Here is a 27,939-nt window from a genome sequence, read left to right as displayed (position 1 = left end):
GAATAATAGAAGGCAAGAAAGAATAAAATTTGCAGTTTTGGGAGGATAGTAAATGCATGGGTCATTTACTAGAGCCATGTGGTATGTGTTGTCAATCTTTTTTCTTCAATAATTCCTTTTGTATAGATCACACACAGTCTCTATCTATGCCTCTCTAGATTATATAGTATCCTCTGATAAATAATAAATTTAAAATATAGCAGTATAAGAGTACTGTATAATGGAGCAATTGCCATTTAATTGCCTCTGTGTTTTCATTTGATATCATTTTCCTTTGGTTATTGAGGTGAGTTCATGTGATGGACAGAACATATATACGATCCTATGTTAACATTCAGGGGCGGACTTAGGATGAGCGTATGGTGGGCAACTGCCCACCTTATAATTTTGAATTCTTTTAAAAAACGTTGATATGTAATTGGAAAATATGATTTTGTCACCTTAAATTATATAGTTTGCCCACCTTAAAATTTATTTGTTGTCAATTTTACTCATTTTATAAAATTTCAATATAATTTTGACCACTTTATAAAATATTTCTGGGTCCGACACTGTTAGCATTGATATTAAAAATGAAAACAAATGATTATTAAAGCTAGCAGAGGCACCACATGCAAGAGCTGAATGTGATCCATGGTAATTATAGAACACAAAACTCTATGGCATTAGTACTTGTGGCTTCTAATTAATTTCACGCGGCACGTCATTTTTTAGTTGTCGCATCAGCTATAAATTAACGGATTGTCGAGTAGTGAACTAAAAGGTGGTGAATGAAAAACAATTATTAAAGATCATGATAGAATTACAATATATTTAGTATAAAAGTTATATTATATGTAATTAATAAACAAAGTTCTTTTTTTTATTCACTAGTTTGATTATTTAGTCAAATATATCTCTAAAACATAATTTGCTTTTTACGAATTGAGACAAATATATTCAACCCTTTCAACTTCAACCTATTTTCAATTTAAAACTATATAACTCTTCTTAAAATCAAATTCAAGATGAATTTGTATGTCATAGTCATTCATAATAGCAAAAATTTATAAAAATAAAATTTAAAAATAGGTATAATTTAAAGTTTTGATATATGTATTTTAATTTATAAAATAGATGGACTAAAATATTTAAATAATTTAAAAAAAATATTTAACAATTAAATTTACCTTAATTTTTTTTGATGAATAAATTCACCTTAATTATAGTAGTAACTACAGATTGAATGACAAAAAATGGATCTTTAATGTGATGTTGTGGAGAAGAGAGAGTGAGCAGTGAAAGGGATTTTGTTGAGAAGTCATATCATGGGTACTATAGAGTCAGAGTATATGTAGTGTTAAGTTTTGTTCAAATACCTGTCCCATATGAGCCCAAACAATACCACAATCTGCCCTCCGCTCTCTTTTTTTCTGTATTTTTCCATAGATAATCTGTCATTTACAGATAGATAAAATTTGTGCAGAGGGGGAAATAATTATAAGATAACTGTGCTTGTTCATCCACTGATCTGTCACTGCAATTTCATCATAATTCCTTTTTTTTTCTTGTCAACTAACTATTTGATTCATCCTTTTATGGTTTTGTGTAAACTAAGAGTATTTCTTCATCTTTCACTTCCATCTCATGCAACCTTTTTTAATCTTCTTCCCTCAAGGATTACATCTCATTAATCACACACATATATAAAATGCTCAATCATTATTACAAAACAACTCCACCTTTTTTAGTGTTTTGATTTATCGTGTAAATTTTAAATCGTCAATTTTAATAGATTTTTCAATTTCAGTTTCAATTATAGTAAAGTAGAGAAAAATCCAAATATTTTCTTCATATTTGGACTTTTAATAAAAAAAAATGAACCATATTAAGTAGGCTTAATTCCTTAAAAAACTCTCACCTTATTTTTTTTTTCGTTTATACCCTGACCTTGTAAAAACACCATTTGTACCCAATTTTGAGTTTTTATGTTTTATCTCTACCCAAAAACATTAAATTGTACTCTTTTCATTTGAAAAAAAGTTTAAAACAATCCTTCATTTTTAACTTATATACAAATTAAATATTAATGTTATTAATAGTACAAAAATACCATCTTTTTCAAAAAAAAAAAAATAATAATTTTTAAAAAAAATATATCCGATTTTTTTTTAATTTTTTTAATTTTTTTTCATTTTTTTAAAAAATATCTCCGACAAAAAAATTAAAAATAATAATTTTTTTTAATTTTTTAATTTTTTTATAAAATTAAAAAAATTAATTAATTATTTGGATATATTTGATTATTTTTTAAGTTTAAGGATTTATTTGTATTTTTTAAAATAGAAAAAAGTATGTTTTAAACTCTTTTCCAAATGAAAAAAGTATAATTTAATCCTTTTGGATAGGGATGAAACATAAAAACCCAAAATTGGGTACAAATGGTGTTTTTACAAGATCAGGGTATAAATGAAGAAAAAAATGCAAGGTGGGGTTTTTTTTGTAAGGAATTAAGCCTATTAAGTAATATGAATGATATAGTTTATTTTATTTTACTTTACTCTAATTTAAACAAGTGCTACAATTGACATAGAAAATTAAAAAATATTTTAGAATAATCAATGCTAAAGTTTAAAGTATAAGCAAAAAAATATATTTTTGGATGATATTACTTGTATAAAACCTTGAAATCATATGCTATTTCCTAGAAGAATGAACTAACTATTCACTATAGAGAATAGAATAAAAGTAAATGAGATGTCTAATATTCATTTTCTTGTGAGTGCCCCAAGTTTTCAAAATTCGACTTATGAAGCTCACGTGACTCATACTCTATTTGATGGCAGCAAAAATAGCTACGTACTATTGATCGATGGCGGTATGAGTATGACTGGGAAACGAAGATGATATAGATTAACGAAAAAAATTATATACTTTTTGCTCCCAAAGCACAAAATATAAGTTAAGATTAAACTCTATTAAATTTAACATTTTTTGGCTAATTACAAAATGTATAACCATACCTAGAATTTTCCATTTAGGCCGATATATCACCCTCCAAAGACAGAGAGAGGAAGGGAAGGGCGTTTTTTTTTACAAGGAAACGAGGCAAAGTCTAAGCAAACTAAACACATCGATTGTATGAAGCTCCATATAGATCATGTCTAATCCAATGTAGTAAGCTCGGCAGGGGACTAGTATGTGAGATGAATCCATTCGTATTCTCATCGCTCAGAGAAATTAGATGGTCGGCAGTAAAATTAGCTTCTCTTTATATATAATTTGTTTCTATTTTAAAGTATTGTTGGTCCAATTTAAATTTTCTTTTAAGCAAAATTACTTGATCGGAAAAAAAATCAAAAATAATGAAATTGTAACTATTGAGTTAGCATTTATAAAGAGTAAGTATAAGATCAAAATAATTAAGTGATTATCTCATCTTCCCAATAAAGCACTGAACGAATGAAACTTTGTTTCTCCTTTAGTTAATGATGAAACACTCACTTTTTCCTCCTCTAATTCCCTACACCTTTTTTTTCTTATGAAACTTTGGCATATATGATCCAGTCAAAAGCTCACTCTTTTTCCCCCTCATATGAAGGCAACATAGGATTGGACACCTCCAATCCCATGAATCTCTTCATGAGATCTTTGTTCCCCTTTTGACCTATTTTAAAATTTTGAAATTGATTGTGTCGAATTTTGAAACACCAAAGAGAAAGTAAAGACAATCATGAATTAACCATCAAATCGTCCGACCGGCAACCGACATGGCGCAAGAAGTCAAACGCCACGGGTAATTTGATCATATTGCTAATTTGATTATTCAACTAGTGACATCTGACTTGTTGCACCACGTAGTACGTCAGCTATAAATCGTTGGATTTTTAAACTGTAATGTAATGGCACAAAATTTAAAACTAGTGAATGACGTTGACAACTTTTAAAAATCGTAATAAAATTGTCAACTAGAATTAAACATGATGATTTTATATATAATTAGCTTTCTAATCTTTTATGTCGAATTGGAGAGGCGGAATGAAAAAACTTCAAAGCAATGTAGCTTAAAATCCCAAAACTATATTAATAATAGTACATGGTTTAAAAGGTTATAATTAAAGGGTATTGCTATTCGCCGCCCCCTTTTGCTTACCACCGCACAGGCAAAAGACATTTTCTGCCCTTTTAGAAAAATTTGCAAAAAAAAAAACCAAGATTCTCTCAACTTATTCGAACACATTCGGAAAAATATGTAAAAAGCCGAGTAAAATGACGGATAACGAGTATAATTCGTCGGGAAACGAGTATCGGCATTCGGAAACAAGTTTTTCCGGCTTTTCTGGGGTAATAATTAAATTTTTTAAATATTTTTTTAAATTTTTTCAAGGGGGACGATTGGATTTCACGTTCCCTCCAGAGGAGGGGACGATTGGATTTCACGTTCCCTCCAGAGGAGAGGACGTGAAATTCCACGTCCTCTCCTCTAGAGGGGACGCCAATTTTGGGCGTTCCTCTTCTAGAGAGGACGCTCGCGTCCTCTCTAGAAGAGGGGACGCCCAAAATTGGCGTCCCCTCTAGAGGAGGGGACGCCCAACTCTACGTCCCCTCTTCTAGAGGGGACGTGGAGCTGGGCGTCCCCTCCTCTAGAGGGGACGCCAAACGCCGGCGTCCTCTCCTCTGGAGAGGACGCCGGCGTCCCCTTTTCCGGCCGCGACCGAAACGTCGCGGCCGGAAATTAATTAATGCTAAAAAAACGTTGAAATTAACTTTTAATAATTACAGTAATTTTTTATTCCATATTATTACGACTTTTTATTACATATTATTTCGATTTGTTAAACGTAAGTATTTATGTTTTGCAGGTTGATTTAGAAGATTATGGCGGTGATGGAATTGATTACAGCGATTGGTTTAAGCTAGATCATGGGTTTGATAGTGATGTTGAAGCAATTACTTGGGCTAAGAGTACTGCTATAAAGATTGGATTTGAATTAGTCATTTCGTCACATAAGAACGAGGGGAAAAAGAAGCTTCTACGATGTGCTCGGGGTGAGCGTTACAGAGGTTCATTCACAGATTCTGATTCCTTCGTACGGAAAAATACGAAGACAAAAGCGTGTAAGTGCAAATTTAAAATTATTGTCAAATTAGGAAAGACTGCATGGTTTATACTTACAGATCCTGGTATTTCGAGTACACACAACCATGCTCTAGCTGTGTATCCTGAAGGATACCGTCAGATGAGTGGGCTGAGTGGCGAGGCCAAAGAAATTGTGCGAGATATGACTGCGGCACAAGCGAAGCCGTGTTCTATCATGGCAGCTTTAAAAGAAAAAGTACCATCTGACAACCCTAGAATAAAGCAAGTGTACAACTATAGAGAGACTTTGAGAAAGTCTAGCTTTGAGGGTAGAGATGTGGTTGGGCAATTTTATCACATGGCTCAGCAAAATGATTATGTACACTGGACTCTTGCTGAGGAGGATACAGGTGTGTTGACCCATATTTTCATGGCTCATCCTGATTCAGTGAGACTACTTCGTACGTACTACTGGATCATCGGCATGGACTCCACGTACAAGACGAACAAGTACAAGCTGCCTTTTTTGGAGATTATTGGAATGACTCCTTGCAACAAGAACTTCATAATTGCATATGCAATTATGAAGGATGAGACTGAAGGGAGCTACAGATGGGTATTGGAGAGACTGAGGTATTTAATTATAATTATGTTATTTGATATTTTAATGATATTCAAATTCAAATTACTTATTAAATCATCGGGCAATAATGCAGGTGCTTGATTGGGGAACATATTCATCCGAGCGCTATTCTTACTGATCGAGAATTGGGGCTTATGAGACCAGTGTCAGAGGTTTTCCCACGTTCTTCTCATCTACTATGTACGTGGCACATAAATAAGGACGTAGAAGATAGAGTGTACAGAATTAGTGGGAAAAACCAAGAGTTTGCTGAAATTTTCAAGAATAGTACATGGAAGAAAATTATCAGAGCGCCAAGTTTTGATAAATATAACATAGCTGTGGAGCACTTCAGAGATCGGTTTAAAGGTTTTCCAGGGTTGATACAGTACATTGAGGGGACTTGGCTGGGACACATAGAGCTTGTGGACGTGCGTGGAGACGGCAACTGTGGATTTCGCGTGGTGGCAGACCACATATATGGTGACGAGAAGATGTGGGGAATGACTAGAATGAACATTGCAGTGTACGGCTCGACAATGTCCCGGTACGCTATCCAGCCATAATATGCAGTGTGCTCTACGGTGGCAGCAGGCTCGCCGCCAAAAGGGAGCCATGTGATCTGTTAAAAAATTACAAAACAAAAATTAAAATATAGCGATCGTAATAAAATAAAATTTAACTAATAGATTAACAAATTTACATACCTCCTCAGCAGTCAGCGTGTCCAAACGAGCTCGCAAGGACCGAAGTCGGGTGGCTGAGCAATCAGACGCAATAGCACTCCAGCTAGAAGCTCGAGGAAGATGAGACTCGATCAACAACCGCTCTCGCTGGGGCCGGAAGCATGGAAAGTACTCATAAATCCATGTCTGCAGCAGTGTCAGACAGCCAGTCAAACCGGAGCAGTCTCCTCTCGATGAGATTCCAAGCTGCCGATAGAGATAAGCTAGTGTAGCTGATCCCCAGGAAACTGTACTCGTATCTGTGACTCCTTCCCGCACCTCCCATATGGTTGCAGGTCTAATCCGATGGCCACTCTTGTCAGTGAATAGAGTGCAACCTAACGTCAACCAGATCCAGGCTATTGCCTCCACTTCTGCAGTACGGTCACGCCTACATAAGCTGATGATCGACTCAATCAGCACACCTCCCTGGGCAAAATGCTTGCTCGTCTTACTCACAAGATCCTCTGGTGAAATACCTAAAATCTGTACGCAGTAAGCCATCAGCTGAGCCTTGTTCGGCTGACCTGAAAACATAATTTCGCAATTTAAATTAATATCACGCAATAGGTACAGTAAATTTCTAGAAAAAATTGGGCAGCACTTCCCCTAAAAATGAGCATCACCCATTTTTCAGGGAAGTCCTGCAAAGAAATTACAATTGGCAAACCAAAACACAATCCACATTAAACAACTAATTTGTCTAAATATTTTATTAAATAACCTAAAACAATTAACTTATTCTAAATAACATTAAATGTAAAAAATATAACAGAATATCGCACCTGAAACCATAGCCCCAGCAACTGGAATCCGAAGAATATGCCACACGTCATGTAATGTGATGGTCATCTCCCCGAATGGCATGTGAAAAGAGTTTGTATCTGGCTGCCATCGCTCCACAAATGCAGAAAGGAGCGGGATATCCAGATGATCAAACATGATAAACGGGAGATGTGATATCTCAGTCCCGTCTATCAGCACCTTAACCTCCTCTGAGGCCGTCTCATACCACTGTCTCAGCTTCTTCAGAGCTCCATGTCTAGTCTGACACTTCAGCACGCCTCTGTCCGCCCCATCCCATAGCCGAGAAGCGACATGCCCGAGAAAACTAGGAATAACAGTGTCATCCTCGGGTCCACCAGGTACTGGACCAGTAACGGTCCACACGTCAACCTCTTCAGGTCGTCTGTTCGACCCTGAAAGTAACAGTAAACATAATTAAATTACATTTAATTTTTTAACAATATTATTAAATTAATTATAATCATTTAATTATATTTACCTGATGACGAGTCGCCAACGAACCGACCACCTGCACCCTTTTTCCGTTTAGAAATGTAAATTTTTTCACTTGGCTCGTCCTCTGGCTCGTCCTCTGGCTCGTCCTCTGAGCTCACAAAATCATCAGACTCTCTAAGATCCTCAACAGAAATGCGGACCTCATCGGGAGAAGTATGCGCTTGTTTCTTCCGTCGAGCCGAGGCAGAAACTTTACGCGTCGTAACGTGACGGGCTCCCGATCCCCCTAATTCTGGGGCCAAAAACGTCTTCCCCATACGCTTTCTGCCCTGCAATTATAATAATTTAAATTATAGAAATAATATATATTAAATTAAATAAATTTGTAAAATTATTTAATTTATTTCAAATAATTATTTATTTTAAATTTATTTTTTTTTTTAAAAAAAAATAAATTATATTAAATTACGGAACGGGCGTCCGGCGTCCCCTCCGGAAGAGGGGACGCCGGACGCCCACGTCTCCTCCGGAAGGGGGGACGCCGTTTCCGGCGTCCCCTCTTCCGGAGGGGACGCCGTTCGTCCCCTCCGGAAGGGGGGACGCCGAAAACGGCGTCCTCCCTTCCGGAGGGGACGCCAGCGTCCCCTGTCCCCTCCGGAAGGGGGGACGCCGTTTCCGGCGTCCCCCCTTCCGGAGGGGACGCCGCACGTTCCCTCCGGAAGAGGGAACGTGGGAAATCCACGTTCCCTCTTCCGGAGGGAACGTGGGATTTCACGTCCCCTCCGGAAGAGGGGACGCCCTCCGGAGGGGACGTGAAATCCCGTTTTCTATTTTTTAAATTGTTTTTTTAAAAAAAAAAACCGAAATTAATAAAAAAAAATACTTACCGGAGGTTGTCGATTTCTATCTCGTTCCAAATCCGACATTTTCGTAAAATATGAATTTGTGAAAAGTTGAATGAGTTGAGAGGATTTAGTTTTTTTTTTATGAATTGGTTATCTATTGAAAATGTGAAAAGGGTAAAATTGTCCTTCGCCTGTGCGGTGGTAAGCAAAAGGGGGCGGCGAATAGCAATCCAGTAATTAAACTGCAAATCATGAATAGAAGTGACCGTGGGATACCAAAAAAGTGATTGTCCAAAACAGCAAAACCAGTGTGTGATCTTCTCCTTTTTTATGTCTTTTCAGTTAACGTTTTCACTTGTTTGTACTACATTGCAGTTGCAGGGGTAAAAGATAAGACGGTGAATCCCAGATACATAATATAAAGATTCAAAGTAAAATTTAAAAGTCAGAATCAGTCCAGTAATAATAACATAAGCATCTCCAAGGGATAGTGATAAATTTATTGAGTAAAATTTTCCAAAAAATAGTATTTTTCGGTCTAAACAAATAGTAAAATATAATAAATTTTTTTAGTTATTCTGATATTATTTATAATATTTAATATATAATATAAATCAAGCAAGGGTATAGTCAATTTTAATTTCAAGCCTCTAGTAGCCTATACAAAACTCTTGTAAACATAAAATAATAATTTATTTTTCATTATATTACCGTTTTATACCTCTAAATTAAGGTATGTATCATAGTAATAGATTAAATTACACATTTTTTAGAGAAAAAATTAAAATACATCAAATATGCTTATTTTTTATTTAATCATTATTTTTATTGAATTAGAGTTGAGGTCCAACTCGAGTAGCGCGAATATCGTTCAAGCTCATTTGACCTAGTTCGGGCTCGGCTCGACCCATTAACACCCCTTATAGAGGTTGATTTATCACAAATCATTGTTGGCTTAGAGAATTAGCATTAACGTTACTTGTTTTCAATTTACGAACAATTTACAGAGTAAATCAGAAGCTTGTAAATCAGCTCAGAAAGGTAAACTAATGACGATAAGTTTATTCAGATGAAGCCTATTGACCATTCGGTGAGATCAAATGGTAAATACTGTGATTATAAAATGTACAACATTGTGATTGCTCGATGCCTACAAACTTATGTCCCCTGGTAAGCTGATTTCAAGAAAGTATAGGCTGCAGAACAATTAACCGGCACAGGTATTAATGTATTATCAGACATTACACAAAATCGAAGAAAACGATGAGGAAAATACCGGATCAACAGTAGAGACTATTCCATTAAATTTGTTTTAAAATTGATTTTTTATTAAAATTAAAGCAAAAAATTTATGAGCTATTATCTATTCTAATTTTCTGAGAATAATTCTGGCGGCAGGGTAACTATTAATAAGACCAGCCCGATTTCTTCTATCTAGCAAATGCATCAAACTGGACCAAGTAATACAGCAGAATACAAAAGCTTTATAATTGATTCATGAAACAGCATTAGATTTTGAAAAAAAAAATGTTTTATTACCTTGCTGACATGAACATCATGCCAAGGAATACAGCCTTAACAGCCTGCTTCTGCCCCGCATAATCAAAAGCCAACGGCAGCATTTCATGCAACGTCAAGAAAGCCATAACACCACCAACTGCAAAAGTAAATTGGTAGAAAGAAACGTGTATATAAATTAATTTCTCAGTCATAAATTGCAGTGCGAGGAACAAAAAGTAGTGCAAACCTGATGCTAGAAGACCCTCCAGGATTTCAGGATTTAAGCTGCTTGGAAATAGATATGCTGCAGTTGAGGGGAAATATACTATCAATATACAGAATAGAAACGCATACCAAGCTTTGACATTAAACACAATAAGAAGTGGATAGTTTGACATACCGACAAGCACAACACCAAGGGGTTCAGCCAAACCAGAAAGAGTCGCTAGTTTAAAAGCCTGCCACTTGCTAAGATATGCACATAAACCAATTTATTTATCAGATCTTAATTTACGCTGAGTATGCTAAGGATGCACAAAATAGAGCTAAGATTAAGAAGGAATTAATTAGCTTGAGACTGTAAGAACATAGTGCAGGCCGATAACAGATTTAGGTAGCCTGACTCCTTAGACATGGGATACCACTATTAAAGCCAAAGATCGTGTAAATATAAGCCACTTATTTACCAAAAAAATGACTATATTACAGCCTTCGTAGAATTGGAAACCGTCGGCCATTAAAACTGATAGCAGTACAGAGTCGATCCTATTAGGCTTTGCAGAACACCACAAATCTTATTTCTACCAGAACACCTCTTAAACTCTATCCTGAATCTCAGTAAAAACGTCTCAAACTCCATTACCACCAGTACAATATCTATCCAACAGAAACCTTCATTATTCCATATCACATAACCAGAACGACAATACACTGATACAGCAATTAGCTTGTTCTAAGCCACTCCATTCTTTTTCCCGATGAAGGATTAGCTGTTATCTATAACATGAAACGTGTTTTTTGGTCTTCAATACACAATAGTCCATCCATGAATTCTTACCTTTCTGTTGCAAAATAAATAGGTAGAGCAACAGCAACACCCTGCAAATGTGAGAAAAAGCAAATATGTTATTCAAGAAAAATGTGAACTTTTTTAAAATATTATAATCTTTCAGAAAATTAATTGGCTGAATAAAGCAGTGAAATTAAACACCCGATGTTCATATTGCTATTCAATCATTGCCATCATCATGCAACAGAAATATTATAAGCCCACAAAAATGTGTCATTAAACCTTTAAAAATTAAAGAAGCATCTGCAGAGAACACATGATACAGCATTTTATTTCCTCTACGTATCAATTAGCCTCAGTAGAAGCTGCAAGAGACTACTAGGCGAGAAAACAACAGTTTTCGAATTAAAGTGGTCATAGCAGAGACAGAATTTTAATTTAAACTGAAAAGAAGAGACCAAGTTCTATAAGTTGGCTTGTCTTAGCCTAGCTCTAGTGGAGTGTTAAAAAGAAAGTTAATCATTAATTAGAGCTAATGCCCCCCTTCTGATGCCAAAAATAGAGAGAGAAAATGCTACATAAAGGATCTGAGATGTTTTACCTCTGGAATGTTATGCAAGGCAATGGCCAAGGCCAAATTAAGACCAACACGTAATCCCTACAAAAGAACCAAACATCATAAACATAAGTCTTAGTTTATTATAATCATAAGACCTACAGTCGTCAACAGCCACCAATCACCATTAAAGACAATGTGATATCAACTGTTCAGCTTTTAGGCATGTGATGTGATCTTCCTGGAGAGTTGGGTTAAAATAAAAATGCACAAAAGGCACTTATGGAACACAGATGCCGAAAAAAGATAAAGAAGCGAATGCCTGGTAGTAAAAGGTTGACACAGGCACTTCACTGAGAAAAAAAACACATTTACTGACTAAACCGAAGTATTGACAAGTGCAATTTTACTTCACAATAAGCCAAACATTTTGAAGACTAAATAAAATAAAAAGATGAAAGACATTAACTCATAAGAACATAATTCAACTACAGTCCTATTATTTGGCATAAAATTTCCACTTCATTCTGAGTGAAACACAAAGAAGGCTTCAACTACCTTAACTGACCCAAGGAACACAGCCATTCCCTCTGGAAAATTGTGCAAGCTTATGCCTGCAGTTCAAAGAACAAACGTTTTTCATCCAACCAGACCCTTTTGTGAACTTTTCATTAAACAAAGCATTAACAAAGAAAGCAATTAAGTTTCAAAATTGGAGTTTGGTTCAAATGCAATATGAATACAATTCTACCATTAGCGAGGCTACGCAATTTGAGCTCTTTCTTCCATAGTTCTCTTAAACCACATGCCCCTAGTATCTGAACTTACACTCACCAATGTATTACCATTTCTTTGAATTTCGTTTATTTTAAACCAAGAGTTGATAAAGTAAAATTAGAGACATGGTATTCATACCTATAGCTGTAATAATCCCACTGAACATAACTTGACGACGGTGCTTTTTCAAAATGTCCTTTCCTCCTTCATCCCCATATTTCTGCTCAAAATCACAACATTAAATCAGCAATAAACCTTTAAACACCCACCAAACATCAAGTCAATTACTGGAAGATTTAAGAAATATTGGAAAAAGATCAACTGAAACCTTTTTACTTTTAACATCTGAACCTGGGATAAGGTTTGGTTCTGGGATAAAATTTGCAATGATAGCAAAGAACAGAACACCACCGAAAAACTGCATCATCGCGTAATTAAAAACAAAAACAATAAGATTCGCCACATATGTCCTAAAGACTAACACAACAAACTCAAAAATGGAAAGACATTTCTAACCCAAAGGTTGCCTTTTAAAAAACCAATTGAGTTTATAGCATTATGCGCCAAATCTAGGAAGGATATGCTCAACATTAGGCCTGCAGCAAAACCCTGCAAGAGGTTTAAACAACAATGATTCAGATAGAAACTCCACAAAAACAATGTAACATATATCGAGCAAGAAGAGGTTTCGACCTCTTAAAATCACCTGTAAAAGGCCAAGCATCTTTAAATTAGGCGATGGATTAAGTATCACGAATAGCGCACCTGTTTCATAACAGAAAAAACTATGATAAGATTCCAGAACAATGAACTAATCTTGATTAAGTATGGCAAAAATATCCTTAAAATTGAACTATCATTCAATAATCATTAGTTGAACAGGTAAACTAAAGAGAAACGAAAAAAAATTGTAAGACAGACCTAATGAAGTGCTTAATCCGCCGACAAGAGAGAGCCCAAGTGCCACCAACACTTGAGAATCCATTTGGAGTAATTTAGTAATTTAATTTTACAGTTTGTAATTAGAAGTAATTTAGTAGGTAAATTGAATGAGAGGAGAAACTGGGTGGCATTTATATGTAGTGATTAGGGTTTTGCTTGTTATTCACTGAAATGGAGTAATTGAAGTAATATGTTGGCAGAGAGTGATAATTGGGGAAGAAAGGGATGGTTTGATAGGGATGTTCAAGAAATGAATAGTTTACAGAAGTGGATTTTAGGGTTTAGGGTTTAGGATTGCTTTTGTTTCTCTGTAATTTTATACCTAACTTCCCTCCCACTGTTATCCTCCTAACGGCAATGGAGAAGAAGATGAACTAAATTCCAAAACGATAATTTTCATGACTTCGCCAACGGTTGTCGTTTTTGCTGACTGTTTTTTTTTTCAAGCGAAACGACAATTGGCATTTTATATTTTTTTTTGTGGCAAAAATATAATTTAATTATTTTAGCAGTTAGTGGTTAGTAGCTAAGGAGCACCGACACTTCACTTAACCAACGTTTTCCGTTTCGGAAACATGTCGAACTCTTGGCGTTTCGGACATAAAACCTCAATTTTAACATAGGAAATTATAAAATAGGTCGTTTCGCCGTGTTCGTGTCCAAGTGTTCTGTTTCCTCGCGTCTGTTTCCGTGCTACATATGTTAGTAGTTATTTATCAGATTTTTAAATCGGCCAACTAATGGCCCTACTAACACTCGAAACCGTGAATATCAAAATCCACATGGTTCCGGCCGTTTTAAAACCCCCTCTAACCTCTTGTCAGGTGAGTCACATGTAGACCTATTTGTGGAGCTGAATATATGTCTGACGCCCAGGCCCGTTAGCCTTGAATCGACTTGGAGGGTGGATTTCTGTTCCAAACTGGTCTAAGCCCGAATTCAAGTCCGAAAATAAATTTGTTATTTTATAGGCGGGTTGTACTTTCATTGTTAAGTGACTTTTTTATAAATTCAAAAAAGTCTAATTTAAACCCGCTTATATAAAATGTAAGAGTCGGATTTTAAGAGCAAATATAAGTTTCGGATAGGACTCGAATTGGAAATGAGCTTATATAAAAATTGTAGAGCTTTGTCGAGGAACAGATTTAATTGCGTGTGGTAAGTTACGATGTGTTCCATGTAAAAAAAAAAGACAAAAGGTACAAAAAAATCCTCGTAGTTTTCACAAAAGTACAAATTAGCCCTTTTACTTTTTTGAGGTATAATAAAGCTCTCTTTATTTTCAAATAGAACAAATAACCCCTTTCATCCAACATCATTAGAAACACTCGTTAATGGCTGACATGTCTCTCATAATCATATAGGAAAAAAGTTCAAAAATAATTTTAATATTTAAAATATTTGCAAAAAATTTGAGGGGGTAAGTGTCCAAAAAATAAACTAAAAGAGTTTATTTGTTTGATTTTAAAATCATAAGGGTTTAATTGTTCAATTTTAAAAATACGGGGGCTTAATTGTGCCCAAATAAAGTAAAAGGGCTAATATATACTTTTGAGAAAAACTTGAGGGCTTTTTTATACTTTCTGCCAAAAAAAAATAGATGGCTTGTCATTATATGTGAAAAATGACATCAACCTCATATATCTTGTGGTTAAACCGTGACTAAAAAGTTATGTTATGGAGTTGTTATCCCATTTGCGATAGAGAATTTTTTAATTATTAATTTTTTATATGATTAATATATTATTGATTTGCTATACGAATGACATGGCGTAAATGTATATGCAGGTAATATAGTGGCATTTTACATGCATATGATTTATGGCTAATACCACATCATTGTACAAAAGTAACCATTGGCCAAATTGGATGACGTGTAATGACATGTCATAAATTTGCAGTTTACAAACGAAAGCGTTTACACGTTGCACAACTTGGAAAAGAAGATTCAAGCTTCCATACAACACAGTTAGCCGCCATAACCAGTTTCTTTCAACTTCTCCGTCAAAATATTTCCATCACTTTCCCGAGAAAATAAAAAACGATGGCCTTCCGGTTCTCTTTAAACCGCCTCCGATCCCACCTCCTCCGCACCACAACCGCCACCACAACAACCACCACCAGACTCTTCCACTCTAAAAACCCCTTAATTTTCTCTCCCCTCTCAGATCTCAAACAACTCCCCTCTCTCTCCACCATCCGCTTCCTCTCCACGGCCCGCCGCACTCCAACCCGATCCAAACCCATAGATATCGGAGCTAAAGCCCGCCAGCTCCAAACCCGCCGACTCTGGACCTACGCATTAACATTCAGCTGCGTAGCGGGCTTCATAGTAATAGTACTAAACAATTTCCAAGACCAATTAGTATTCTACATAACCCCAACCGACGCAATGCAAAAATACCAAGAAAACCCTCAAAAAAACAAGTTCAGATTAGGCGGTTTAGTTCTCGAAGGCAGCGTAGCACACCCCGCCACCTCCCAAGAAATGGAGTTCGTCATCACTGACTTAATCACAGACATCTTAGTACGGTATGAAGGGTCCGTGCCGGACTTGTTCAGAGAGGGCCATTCTGTTGTGGCTGAAGGGTTTGTGAAGCCGTTGCCGGAGAGTATTAAGAAGGAAGGGAAGGAGAATAGTGTTTCGGAGAAGGCGCGGGGCGGGGAGTGTTATTTTAAGGCGACGGAGGTTTTGGCTAAGCATGATGAGAAGTATATGCCGGCTGAAGTTGCTGAGGCTATTGAGAAGAATAAGAAGTTGATCGCGGCGGAGGCGGCTGCGGAAGAAGGGGGGAAGGAAGTGGAGGAAGTGAGGAAGTGAAGTGTTGGCTTGAAATGGTATGATTCTAATTTTTGATGTTATGGTATGCATTATGATAGTGGGGAAGTTTTGATTTTTTATAGGGTGGGGGTGTAGTGTAGTGATATTTGATATTTGTTATACATTGATTTCAAGTGAGGGATTGTTCTCACTATTGTTTAGAGAATTGTTTAGCTCGGGAAATACTATTTTGAGAGAGGAGGAGAGGTGTAATTGGATCATTTGGGGTTGTAACTGACTGTTATTCGGATTAATTGAGTAGTCAATAATGCCTCCGAGGAATATAATTATACGTTTAAACTCCGATTGTTCCTTTTTTTTCATGTGAGATATATGATTTGAGATGTTCAATAGATTGATAACGGATAGTTGGGCTAATTTATTTAGTGGTATTAAGATGGATAATGTTGTTGTTATGTACTCGGCCACTATGAAGAATCTTATGGTATACTTGCTGTCGATGTTCTGGTCTCTTTTTTGACATTTATCCAGCCGCTATATCCACGAATGGCAGAAACATAACACTAATAAATTAGGAAAGCTGTTTTTTCGTCGTTAGAAGTTAAAACTATGTTTAGAGGTTACAAAATAAGCAATACAATAGAGCATCCTTAGCTATTAGGATAACATTATGTTCTAATGTTTTTCATCATTGTTTAGAACATAAGTATGAATCCTTTATATATTTCTTAGTTTCTTTTTATTTTAAATAGTTCAATTGATTTTGAAGTTTAAATAAGAAACCGCCTATCAATTTCTTCATTTAGATGAAAATATATCTGGAATTGATTTGCCGACTTTAAGAAAAGCAGGTTTGATCTCTCTTAAGTTTGTCCCTTTTTTGATAGGTTGCTTTTTCTTTGTGATTCTATTTGAAAATTCAAAACATGGTATTCTTTTACTAATGAACCGTCGATGGGATTTAAGGGTGGCAGCTCAAATCTACCTCTCCTGAAAATTACTCAATGATGAGCTGATAATTGATAAGGTTCAGTTCACCAGCTGAACAGATATTGCTTTTGTGCATTGTCTGGTATTTAATTGGCCCCATGACAGTGGCAAATCTATTTGCCTCTGCAGTGGTTGACACCTGAATCTTGGGTATTATAGAGTCATAGACTAGTCGGTTTTTATACTCTGCAGGATTTTGAGTTTGAGATGTTGATATAATGTTCTATGTGCTTATACTGGATAACATCTATGTTGTTCTTTAGCAGGGTAGTTGCAAATGGTTCTGAATAGTTTTGTCCTCCAATTGATCTATACTTTTAACTTGGGAAGTTGCAGTGTTTATCAGGAAGTTGAGAAGTGAAGATTATTAATTCTCTCCCACTTAGATTGTAGCTACCCATGATTATAAATATGGTCCTTTCAAAATGAACCGATGAATACAAGACATCATGATTCCATTTTTGGTAAAAAAATAAATGGTTCAAGCCTTTACTGTATTAAATTAATTTCAGTGATCGAATCTGATTAGCAGGCTGAACTATTGTATTTGATTGCCTTTTGCTATCTGTTTAGCTACCTATATTTTTGACCCTTCTTACAATTTTCATTAGCCAAGTAACATTTGTAGATCAGCCTAACTCACAATTAATTTCTTAGTCCTTACTGTACAATGTACATTGTCAATCAAGACCCAAAAGCAAAAATACAAAGAATTACACTTCTAGTAAGCTAAATTACACTGCTTGATCTCTGTTCTTAATAGCATCAAATTATTTAGCAAGTATAACTTGCTAGTACGATTAGCATTTAGTTTGAGATGTGATGTTACTGTGCTCCATTATTGCTGTTCTTATTTACTTTCATTAGGCTCTTTGTCAACCATATTACTGTTTCCCTTGATGACACTACCTCTTCGCCAAATGGTCTTAACACTCCTGCTAGTTCTTCAAACCTTTCCTCTTTAATCAAACTTGCACATATCTCTAGCAGTGATTCCAGAGCTTCTGCTCTTTGCAAGCTCTTTGGATTCCAGTCAGTTCTGGTCTCGTCACCATGGATTAAAGTTAGTGTGCTAAGAAACGACTGATCGCTGGAGCCTCCATGTGATTCCCGGTTATTTTCTTTAATCATTTGCATCGAAGGGTTAAGATTATCTTCTGTTCTGCTTCCATTCTCACTAGATATTGTAACTTTACCAGGTGAAGGTGGCTTCTTATACCTGGAAAGATAAGTTTCTCCAACTCCCGGAAGCTTGTTTTGAACTAACTGGAGATGTTTACTAGTTATCTCTTGTTTGACATGTTCAGTGTGAATCTTCACTATGCTTTCTGAATTCGTGATTTCTGAATTAGCACTTTCAACCTGTTCTGTGCTGCTGTGTGTGTCATTTACTTGTACATTTGGATGTTTGGCATCAACCTTCTTTTCTAGAAGCCATCCACGATTGCTTACTGGATTCAATTTGTAACCTTTGATGTTCTCGTGATGAGCACTAGACTTGTTAGATATTCGGCTGTCTTTGGGTTTATTCTTGCAGATGTATTCAGACTTCACAGGGAGAAAGACGGGAGATAGATTTTGGCAGCAAGCAAGGTACGGTTGTAGAACTGGGTGTCTTAATAATTCTGCAGCCTAGAATTCAAACTATCAGTACACAGTGGAAATTATTTGAAGTTAGAGTGAAGTAATTTTAGCTATTTGACTCACTGTTGGTCTGTGCTCTGGATTCTTCCTCAGCATGGTTTTGATTAATTGTTTTCTGCAGAAAGAAAGAAAGCATATTCGGATAAACAACTGTCTGTTGATTTTACTACAAAATATACCTAAATTACGAGAAAATCTGAAATGAACCAAGTTTATCATATAGGATTATGAACTTACCATTGATACTATGACATGTGATATAATCGAGTTAAAATCTCCAATTACTATAGATCATATCAGTTGGTAGTTTTTATAGTTAGAATTAAATGCTTTTTATTGATTGGAGATTTTAATTCAATTATGTCACCGTGTCATACTATCCATAGAAAATCCACGATCTTACATTACAAATTATTCACCTAAGAATTGTTAAAAATTACTTACAACGGAGACGAATATAGAGTTGGGAGTGGAGAAATGGTGGAACGGTTTATCTTGTTGATTAGACCAGCCATATCCTGTAAATAAATCAAATGGATTATTGGTGGCAATTAATGAAGCTACCAAATTTTTGTCCGAACAATGTGAGGTTGAGGCTGCGCAACACTTACTGTAGCCCTAAATGCAGGCTGATGAGCAGCAATCTCAAACATGCAGCAACCTAGTCAAAATTAACAAGCTGTCAGATTGGTCTCCAGAGTTAACAGGTTAAAGAAGATGAAAATGTAATGACCTAGAGACCAAATGTCTGATTTGTAGCCATACGGAATATCTGCAAGAAGTTCCGGGCACATGTAGTTGGGCGTTCCCACAATCTATAAAAATAAACATACAAATGTTTATCACTTCAATGATATATAACATGCTGTAGTTTTTTTATATCTCGAAAATGTTAAAATAAAAAATGTAGGTTTTATAAACGGAAACGAAATGTAGGTTTCAGTGAAGGCGTTACGGTAGATGCAAGATCCTTCTTGTTCAGCAATTTTGCAAGACCAAAGTCACCTGGACAATATTAGATATTACATTATATGCATTATTGCACATTGAAACATATCTAATGTGGAAGAACCCAGGTTCTTACCTAGCCGAATTTCGTCGCCTTTGGTGAGAAAAATGTTTGAGCACTGATATGGAGAATGAGGCTATTTTGAGAACAATATCATGGAAAAATCTCTTTTAAAGTACAAAATTTACAGTTATTTACTTTCAAATCCCTGTGAAGAACACGATTAGAGTGGAGGTAGTCCACCGCCAGTAACAACTGTGTCAGCCATTTGCAGAGTTTCTAGTGGAAAAACAAATAAAATGCAGATTAATCATTAATCAGACTCAAAATTTCAACTATCAGAGGCTCAGTTTCTTGCAGATGTTTCATTTTCTTACCTCTTCAGGAAAATATGTTCCTCTAGCTTTCTTTATAACTTGAGCCCTGCATCATCAAATGTCAAATAACAGGAAACTAGTGAAAAACATGTTTTTTTAACCTCCCACGCGGTAATAACTTACATGTCTCCTCCCTCGCAATAACTTGTGACGATGCATATATAGCACTCCTGTAACACATGTATCCATCAAAATTAACTAATTATTAAAATGATATCGTTCTGTAAAAACATCGATATATTGCTTGGTAACGCAAATTCTTTAAACCAAGGAAATTAAAAGATGATACCTTCTCTGCCCATGAATCTTTGTATTCCACTATATAAGGATTGTTTAGCTTTGCAATCAAATTCATCTGCAACAATCCATTATTTATGCATTTAATACAAAACCCTACTTGTCATAGACTTGCATAAACATGCAGTAAATTAGATGGAGACTAACCTCTTGATGTGCTGTGTGCTTAAATTTTTCTGTTTGTTTTGCCAAACGAATTTTCTTCAGCACATACCTAAAAATTTAAAAACATAAATAAACCTCAAGAAATCATCAAATATCAACAATATTATAAAACAGAAATTTAATTAATTTAATACCTTTTATTTTCAAGCTTATGAAGAACAAGAAATGCAGCTCCAAAAGTGCCTCTTCCAATCTGTTCTATAACTTCATACTCGTCCATTTTTGATTTCATTTCTCTCTTCTTTGCCTCCATTACTATTTTAAAGCTTAACAGAAGTGAAAGCTAGTACTATTAGATATATGAAGGTGATGCATTAAATGAGGTTACAGAGGCCATTTAATTGGATCCCGAGACATAAAAAATATTTGCAGGGAACAATATTTGTCACAGTAAAAGCTGTGTGGTGCTGTAGAAAACAAATATATAAAGGACTCATGCAGGCATCATGAATACACATATCGCATTAATTCCTACATTTATTTATCATGCAGCATTATCTAGTATTTATTTTTTTGTCAAAGCAATATTAAATATTGACCAACGAATAAAAGAAAAATGAAAAAAAAATGCCAAAAAGGATTAGAACCCACGACCGTAGCAGAATGCTGCGCAATACTTATACCATTGAGAGCTATAGTTTGTTAATTACTAAAATTATTATTACCGTCTCATCTAATCGCTTGATATTTTTGTATGATTGGATGTTTGATAATATAATGACTAAAGAGTCATTCTGCTCTCTAAACTTGTGATTTAAAGTCAACTTACTCATTCTGGGTCATTTGATCAATAAAGTACAATATTCTTTGTTTTTAGGTCAATTAAAAATTATATTTTCTATTTTTAGGTCAGTTAAGAAAAAAATTGAGTCATTTCGATCTTTAAACTTATTAAAGTATATATTATATAACTTTTTACTTAATTAACTTTAAATATAAATATTACTTTTAATTAATCAAAATATAAAAATAGTTGAGAATGAGCATTTGATTTCGAATCAGACCAAGTTCACCTATTGCTCATATAATAATTCTAAGGAAAGTAATCAAACAACAATGTACCAAAAAGTATTTAAATTCAAAGGAAATTTGAGGCAAAAGCAAAGGAAAAATAAAGGAAAGTTTTCATGAGGCAGGTGTGCCAACTACAGTAATTTAAAATAGAAAGATAAACATCTAGGAATTCCAGGGATATAATTACCACCAAGTCGTAGTTAAAATGTCACTGTCTAGTTTCTACTTAACTAAAAGTTTGATTGAAATTGTTGTAAAAAATTGGTTAAAATTAATTTCCATTTAATTTGTTCATTTGAGCAAACATAGAATTTGAGCAAACTTTTAATTTTTAGCTATGACAAGTTTAATTAAGAGACTGAAGTAAGTAAATCTTTGAGAAAAAGCATGGTTTTTTTTACCAACTTAGCTCTTATTTCAAGCATCACCTTCTCTCCCTTGCTGGTTTCCTCTCAATTCATACATTCATTTGGTTCTCTTTCAACTATTTGAAACAAAATATAAGTTGAACGTAAGAACATTAGATAAAAACGAATATAAATAAAAATATATTTCGTAAAAAAAGCGCTTTATTTATCATGCAAATTTTAATTTAGTGCATAATGAGTATGGATGTTCATCAGTCTTGAAGATTCTTAAACAAGAATCGAAAACAAAATTGAGAGTATTAATTAGAATATATTAATTAATCGTTGACTTTTTCTGAAGCATATCGTGCCAAATTCTTTATTTAATACTCCCTCCGGTCCATAATATTTGTCGCATTTGAGAAATTTCTTTGGTCCATAATATTTGTCATGTTATAATATCAAGAGAGCATTAATTGTTATTTTTCCATGTTTGCCCTCCATTAATTTATTGAAAAAATGCAATAAACAAATAAAAATGGTAGTCATAAATGTAAACAAGTTTCAATGTAGGGTTAACTTAGTAAAAGTGTTTACCAATTAAGACATATTAATTGCTTTCTTAGTTCTTGTACCAAAGCCAAATACGACAAATATTATGGACCGGAGGGAGTATAACATATCCAATTGTTCCTAATTGTAATGAAACAAAGAGCCGAAATTATAACCGAATTAGAGGTTATGTTTTACCAAACTTTAAAGTGGATAAATGAATATTGATATAATTTGTTAAACCCAACAAATTATTTAATTTTTATTAATATATTATAGATATAATTTTTTTTATTATTTTCTAAGAAAAACATTGATTCCTTATGCTTTTATTTTTACATACAAAAAATACATTATAAATTTATAAAATATATCTTAAAGATACATCGTTAATATATTTATGGTACATTTTATATACATATCTAATACGAAACAAACAAAGAAATTAGATATTGAACGAAAAAAATTAGACAGTGTGATATTGTTTTCTTCAAAAAAAGTGCTTTTTAAAAAGTAGGACGATTTTAATCAATGAATTATATCTCAAATATTTTTTTTTGTCAAAGGGTAAAATTTCCATTAATAATATTAAAAATTACATAAATGAATAGTTTTTCATAAATGGTTCATATATTGAGACTATAATTTTGAAACCGTTTGATTCTTGAAACTTCAAACTTTTCAAGTCTCATTTTCAATATAGATCCAAAAGTTATTTTTAAATCGTTAGATCCGTTGAGATTTCATGTTTTCCGATCTTTATCTTCAAATAGATTCTGAAAGATAAACTTTCATCTTCAACATACCTTCGATCTTCAAAACAAAAGACAAACAAACACTATACCAAGACTTAATAAAATCTAAATCAAAAGAAATTTCAAATAAACATCTTTAAAGATTTATTTAAACAAGAACAATAGATCTACAGTAAATATTATTATGAGCGGAGAGAAGATGATTTTTCGTTTAACCGGAAAAATCATCTTCTCCCACCCTCGAAAGGATGAAAAAGAAGAAAGACTTGTTTTTAAAGAGAAGGGAGAGAATAATTTTTAGAGAGGATATCTCGAATGGTATAAGCCAACTGCTAGATCGTAGGTTCAATTACTCCCACAAGCGTTTCCCTTCTCCAATTATCAAAAAGCAAAAACGTGCTTCTTAAAAAATTGGATGATTTTAAATTACTTTTGTTATTTTTCCTACAAGTATTTAAAAAGTGTATAAAGAAACTTTCTTTTCCGCGCCTCCCATGAAATGGACTTTGCGCTAAGCGATAGTCCAAATATTTAAAGTGGGCCAATTCCAACAAAAGAAATCATATTTTACATTTGAAAAAAAAAAATTAATAATTTTTTAAATTCAAATCTTTACATTTTTTATCGATTACATCAAATTTTTTAATTTTTATATTTATATCTAATTTAAAATGTGAAGTGAGAGAAAAATATGTTAGATTTTCAACATTTGATTGGTTTGGTCCATGAAGGCCTCACTTGGTTCGTTTTATAGCAATTCCCGGAAAGTATAGTTCCTGTGAAGTTAACTTCTCAGCAAGTTGATAAATATTGCTTGTTTTGATTTTTAGTTTCCGGAAAGTACGAAACTAATTTTTAATTAAAAGACGAAAATGTCATATGATAATTTTTATATAAATTTAAAAAGGAAAAAAAAAGAAAAAGTTAAGGTTAAATTAGAAAAATACAACAAAAGTGTTAGGGAAGTTCTACTTCCTTGGGTTTTGTTAGGGAAGTTACTTCCCTAGTCAAAGGGAAGTTAAACATCGAACTTCCCGAAAAGTAGAAAGTATAAATTGAGTCAAATAAAAAATATTTGCTACTTACCGGGAAGTATAACTTCCCTAGCCTATTTATCCCCAACCAAGCGAGACCGAATTTCTCAAGAACCGGGTTTATGAATGCTTACATTTGCATGTTTCGTCATCAAATTTTCAAATAGCTCACTTATTGTTTAAGAATTACATCGTCCTTATATTTTTGTATACTTTTGAATAAAGTTTGGAGAAAATACTACAATCTAAAACCGGCCAAATTTTTAAAATATTTTCTTTTAAATCAAAGCGTGAAAAATGAATAAATTTTTATTTTCAGATTAATGTAAAATTTATGAATTTAGAGCGTCTTTTAATAATTAAGTAGTTTGTCTTAATTTTTTTTTTATTTTCTCTAATGTTTAGCTTTTGATAAAGAAAAATTATAAATCAAATGAAACCAATTCTTTTAATTTTAACTGAAGTACTTTAAATTGTAATTTAAATAGAAAAAAGTAAATAAAGTATTTAAAAATAATAATGTATATTTCATATCCAATTAAAACAAACTAATTAGAATTATTATTGATAACATGTTTGGTTCATGAAATAGAATAGCATGGAATAGAATAGTTATTCCATAAGGAATGGAATAGCCATTCTTTAGTTTTTGAGAGGAGTGTTTTTATTCCACAAAATCATGGAATAGCAATTCTTTAGAATACCTATTCTATGAACCAAAGCAAAGAATTGTCATTCTATACGGAATAGCTATTCCATTCCGCACCTATTCCATGAACCAAACATGGCCTTAAAGGAATGGTTCAAAAACAGATTGAAAAGAGTTCATAACCACTTAAGCAAATATATTGGGTTAAATATTTTTTAAGCACATCCCTGGATAACTACTGGCTCCTGAACTTAACCTCTCTCTTTAAAAATGGCAAGATCGTTATTTACTTACCATCATAAGGGTAAAACAGGAAACTAGTGAAAACTTACACGAGTATCCAGTAAGCACCAGACATGTCATCTTCTCATCAATAAAAAGATCCTTCGTTGGCAGAAACAGACCATTTTTACCCTTTAAAAAAAATTAAAAAAGGAAAATGTTTGAAAGAGAAAATAAATAAAATTAATTTATAAACTAAAATTGTAGAGCAGTCACCAAACAATTCTCTTTGCTTTGTTTTCTCTTCTCCTTGGCGATCTGGGTATGTGTAATTTTTGATCTGTAATTAATTAATTTTTTAAATTTTTTAAATTTTTTTTGGTTTGGTTTGTTGAATTTTTATAATTTGTGTTTGTTTGGTTAAAGCAGGACTCATCTGATGCAGTTTTGAGCTCAATTAGATCGGTTCAGGGGGATAATTCTTTCCAGTATCAAAGGTTTTTTTTATTATTGTTGTAAATTGGATAATTTTGTTATTATTATTAATTAAATGAAAATGGGTGTGCTGAATTTTAAGTGTTTTTGGCTTAATTTTTGCATAATTAAGAGACCCATGTTAAAAAGATATGGTCTTTGTTACAACTATAGTGATTGATGTTAAAAAGTTATAAATCTTTATAGTATATGGAAGAAATATTATGTGTATGAATTGATATATGTTTCTTTTGATTGTTGTCTTGCTGATGATTATAGTTCAGTCTCGAGTCTGATAAATTTGGGGTTGTATGTTTATAGTTTGTAGAGGTAGAGAGGTATTTCCTTGCTGTATTTTGTCGTATAAACAGCTCGTGGATTCATGTGATTGACTGGTGTTATTGGATTCTTGCTGTACGAATATCAGATGCTGAATATCATATATGTTGAAGTAGTTTACGCCTTTTTGTTATGTGCGATTTTTCAGCATACTTATGTAGTAAGCGAACTAGCAAGTTGGTAGTCAAGGCGCATAAGTGAGTTTCTTAAGGGGAATGGTATGACTAGTTGGATTCGTCCATTGGAATTTTGTAACTTGTTTAATCGCTTGTCTTATGTAATAGTTATCCTTGGCATGGAATATTAGTCTATGCTTGTTCAAATTGCAAAAGTTTTGGGCAAACTTGATAAAGAGGGTTTTTACTATATGTTGTCATAGGTATCATTTTGCAATATGTTGGAAGTCTCGGAAGAACCTTCAATTGAAATAAAATCACTAATTAATGCATCATATGGAAACAAACGCTTTTCTGAATTCTATGTTTCGGATGATGTTTTGAATAATACTGAAATTTAAGAATGTTATCATCATTAGAGCAATTCATAAATAAATTTTTGATTCCCACCACAAATATATGTATCACTGAAAGTGACTTTCGTGTGCACGGGTTTTTATTCTCAGTTTTATTATTCAAATTAGTTGGTAAATGATTAAATGATATTGTAGCATTTTTTAAGTAAGATCTAATCTATGACGGCAAAACATCTTCTTTATATCCGCCTATTGTCATTTCACACTCGGATAGTAATCTGCTCATTGCAAATTGATTGTTGTCGCCTACACATGACCGATATTGTCAAATTGAACAAGACCGTCAATATATCTGAACCTTATACTATATTTTGCTGTAATGAAATAATTAAAGAATATGAACAGTGCTTATGTTTTGGCAAAGGTCGGGTGATATTATATTCCGTTGGATATTTCATCGATGTGCATTTATCTTTCTTTTGTATATGAGTGGGCCTAGGGGGGATTGAATCACAATTTATGGTTACTAGTGTCTTTATGTCTTTTTTGCTCAAACCTGATATTGCATGATTGTAATATATGATAGGTACAAAATGGACCATGATGAGACAGGATGCCAAGCTCCTCCTGAACGCCCAATTTTGTGCATTAACAACTGTGGCTTCTTTGGAAGTGCAGCCACAATGAATATGTGCTCCAAGTGTCACAAGGATTTGCTGGTGAAACAGGAGCAGGCTAAACCCACCGTGTCACCTGCAGCAAATATTTTGACTGTACCGTCAAGCAGCAATTTGGAACAGCCTATCATATCTGAAACTGTTGATGTTCAACCCATTGTAGTGGAGACAAAGGCCATCTCTGTGCAGCCATCCTGTGCTTTAGGATCGGGGGGAAGTGTCGAGGAAAAGCCAAAGGAGGGTCCTAACCGCTGCACTGCTTGCAATAAGCGGGTTGGTTTAACAGGGTTCAAGTGTCGGTGCGGTAACTTTTTCTGTGCTTCTCACCGCTATTCGGACAAGCATAACTGTCAATTTGATTACCGAAATGCTGCCCGTGAGGCTATAGCTAGAGCCAACCCTGTCGTCAGGGCAGAGAAGCTCGACAAGATATAAATCTGATGGATTAAGATTCTATCTACCGAAAAATTTGATGATCATCTCGTCTTTAAGGCTTCTGCGTCGGCCAAGTAGCTATCAGGTGTCCTTTTGTATTGCTGTGTACTGAGAGGAAGCAAGACAACATAGGACATCTCTGCAATATGATCTGTATATCTTGTGATTGGCAAGAAATTTATATGTTGGCTCCAGTGTCTTAAGTCTTAAATGTGTACTGGTTTGATGGACTTTTGTCTTGGTTAGGTTTGTAATGTGTCAACCTGTTTGATATGGCGTTTCTGTGGTAGTACACCAAAAGGTGGCTTGTGCAATTTCTACATCATATATGGAAGTCATCCATGAACGCTCATATGCGTAGCTTTGTAAATTTTAATTATGGCTTTCATGGCATTAAATCTGGTGTCACTCAATTTGGTTTGCATTGC

General features: G+C 34.2%; 6 protein-coding genes across 8 annotated transcripts; 3 read left to right on the top strand and 3 right to left on the bottom strand.

Moving 5' to 3' along the window:
* Positions 1-4,248: 4,248 nt before the first annotated feature.
* Positions 4,249-5,820, top strand: LOC126672996 (protein FAR1-RELATED SEQUENCE 5-like). The gene is made up of 3 exons (XM_056105105.1): positions 4,249-4,323; positions 4,842-5,675; positions 5,776-5,820. Exons 1-3 carry the CDS (start codon positions 4,249-4,251, stop codon positions 5,818-5,820), a joined length of 954 nt encoding a protein of 317 aa, XP_055961080.1.
* LOC126672995 (protein MAIN-LIKE 1-like) lies at positions 5,688-8,691 on the bottom strand. Of its 2 annotated transcripts, none has more exons than XM_056105156.1 (5): positions 8,536-8,691; positions 7,692-7,977; positions 7,192-7,605; positions 6,389-6,933; positions 5,688-6,303 (listed from the first exon to the last, which is right to left on the bottom strand). In XM_056105156.1, the coding sequence occupies exons 1-5, from the start codon at positions 8,572-8,574 to the stop codon at positions 5,872-5,874; spliced, it is 1,716 nt and encodes a 571-aa protein (XP_055961131.1). In that variant the 5' UTR covers positions 8,575-8,691; the 3' UTR covers positions 5,688-5,871. The 2 variants fall into 2 exon arrangements, with proteins under 2 accessions (XP_055961131.1, XP_055961132.1); XM_056105157.1 differs by having other exon boundaries at positions 7,692-7,972; positions 8,536-8,690.
* A 765-nt stretch (positions 8,692-9,456) lies between these two features.
* LOC126673793 (zinc transporter ZTP29) lies at positions 9,457-13,662 on the bottom strand. Its single transcript, XM_050368065.2, has 12 exons — positions 13,257-13,662; positions 13,042-13,100; positions 12,852-12,944; positions 12,664-12,753; positions 12,474-12,555; positions 12,117-12,172; positions 11,604-11,660; positions 11,051-11,091; positions 10,394-10,461; positions 10,241-10,297; positions 10,033-10,150; positions 9,457-9,689 (listed from the first exon to the last, which is right to left on the bottom strand). Exons 1-12 carry the CDS (start codon positions 13,318-13,320, stop codon positions 9,644-9,646), a joined length of 831 nt encoding a protein of 276 aa, XP_050224022.1. The 5' UTR covers positions 13,321-13,662; the 3' UTR covers positions 9,457-9,643.
* Positions 13,663-15,173: 1,511 nt separating this feature from the next.
* On the top strand, positions 15,174-16,401 carry LOC126674088 (cytochrome c-type biogenesis protein CcmE homolog, mitochondrial). Its single transcript, XM_050368463.2, has one exon. It carries the CDS (start codon positions 15,322-15,324, stop codon positions 16,096-16,098), a length of 777 nt encoding a protein of 258 aa, XP_050224420.1. The 5' UTR covers positions 15,174-15,321; the 3' UTR covers positions 16,099-16,401.
* Positions 16,402-17,678: 1,277 nt separating this feature from the next.
* LOC126674087 (serine/threonine-protein kinase Nek6) lies at positions 17,679-20,932 on the bottom strand. The gene is made up of 13 exons (XM_050368462.2): positions 20,676-20,932; positions 20,524-20,590; positions 20,369-20,434; positions 20,203-20,249; positions 20,080-20,125; positions 19,901-19,981; positions 19,778-19,820; positions 19,649-19,698; positions 19,427-19,508; positions 19,305-19,354; positions 19,138-19,211; positions 18,757-18,808; positions 17,679-18,681 (listed from the first exon to the last, which is right to left on the bottom strand). Exons 1-13 carry the CDS (start codon positions 20,792-20,794, stop codon positions 17,875-17,877), a joined length of 1,584 nt encoding a protein of 527 aa, XP_050224419.1. The 5' UTR covers positions 20,795-20,932; the 3' UTR covers positions 17,679-17,874.
* Positions 20,933-25,293: 4,361 nt separating this feature from the next.
* Positions 25,294-27,924, top strand: LOC126673753 (zinc finger A20 and AN1 domain-containing stress-associated protein 8). 2 transcript variants are annotated; one of them, XM_050368007.2, is made up of 3 exons: positions 25,294-25,436; positions 25,544-25,611; positions 26,986-27,924. In XM_050368007.2, exon 3 carries the CDS (start codon positions 26,993-26,995, stop codon positions 27,509-27,511), a length of 519 nt encoding a protein of 172 aa, XP_050223964.1. In that variant the 5' UTR covers positions 25,294-25,436; positions 25,544-25,611; positions 26,986-26,992; the 3' UTR covers positions 27,512-27,924. The 2 variants fall into 2 exon arrangements, with proteins under 2 accessions (XP_050223964.1, XP_050223965.1); XM_050368008.2 differs by having other exon boundaries at positions 25,298-25,436; positions 25,541-25,611.
* Positions 27,925-27,939: the final 15 nt, after the last annotated feature.

This window comes from Mercurialis annua, linkage group LG3, assembly GCF_937616625.2.
Source record: "Mercurialis annua linkage group LG3, ddMerAnnu1.2, whole genome shotgun sequence".
Taxonomy (NCBI): domain Eukaryota; kingdom Viridiplantae; phylum Streptophyta; class Magnoliopsida; order Malpighiales; family Euphorbiaceae; genus Mercurialis; species Mercurialis annua.
This window is presented reverse-complemented; position numbering and strand designations above follow the sequence as displayed.

Bases quoted from the DNA above. Each gene is read 5' to 3' on its own strand.
- LOC126672996 (XM_056105105.1), top strand. From the start codon at position 4,249: ATGACGGATAACGAGTATAATTCGTCGGGAAACGAGTATCGGCATTCG. The intron at 4,324-4,841 runs GTAATAATTAAA...TATGTTTTGCAG, and splicing joins GTTTTTCCGGCTTTTCTGGG to GTTGATTTAGAAGATTATGG. The intron at 5,676-5,775 runs GTATTGGAGAGA...GCAATAATGCAG, and splicing joins CTGAAGGGAGCTACAGATGG to GTGCTTGATTGGGGAACATA.
- LOC126672995 (XM_056105156.1), bottom strand. From the start codon at position 8,574: ATGTCGGATTTGGAACGAGATAGAAATCGACAACCTCCG. The intron at 6,934-7,191 runs GTGCGATATTCT...TTATGTTTTCAG, and splicing joins TGCTGGGGCTATGGTTTCAG to GTCAGCCGAACAAGGCTCAG. The intron at 6,304-6,388 runs GTATGTAAATTT...ATTTTTTAACAG, and splicing joins ACACGCTGACTGCTGAGGAG to ATCACATGGCTCCCTTTTGG.
- LOC126673793 (XM_050368065.2), bottom strand. From the start codon at position 13,320: ATGGATTCTCAAGTGTTGGTGGCACTTGGGCTCTCTCTTGTCGGCGGA. The intron at 12,945-13,041 runs GTGATTTTAAGA...AACCTCTTGCAG, and splicing joins AGATGCTTGGCCTTTTACAG to GGTTTTGCTGCAGGCCTAAT. The intron at 12,556-12,663 runs GTTTCAGTTGAT...GATTTTGAGCAG, and splicing joins CAGATGTTAAAAGTAAAAAG to AAATATGGGGATGAAGGAGG.
- LOC126674088 (XM_050368463.2), top strand. From the start codon at position 15,322: ATGGCCTTCCGGTTCTCTTTAAACCGCCTCCGATCCCACCTCCTCCGC.
- LOC126674087 (XM_050368462.2), bottom strand. From the start codon at position 20,794: ATGGAGGCAAAGAAGAGAGAAATGAAATCAAAAATGGACGAGTATGAA. The intron at 20,435-20,523 runs GTTAGTCTCCAT...GGATTGTTGCAG, and splicing joins AGCACACAGCACATCAAGAG to ATGAATTTGATTGCAAAGCT. The intron at 18,682-18,756 runs GTGAGTCAAATA...TTTGAATTCTAG, and splicing joins ATCCAGAGCACAGACCAACA to GCTGCAGAATTATTAAGACA.
- LOC126673753 (XM_050368007.2), top strand. From the start codon at position 26,993: ATGGACCATGATGAGACAGGATGCCAAGCTCCTCCTGAACGCCCAATT.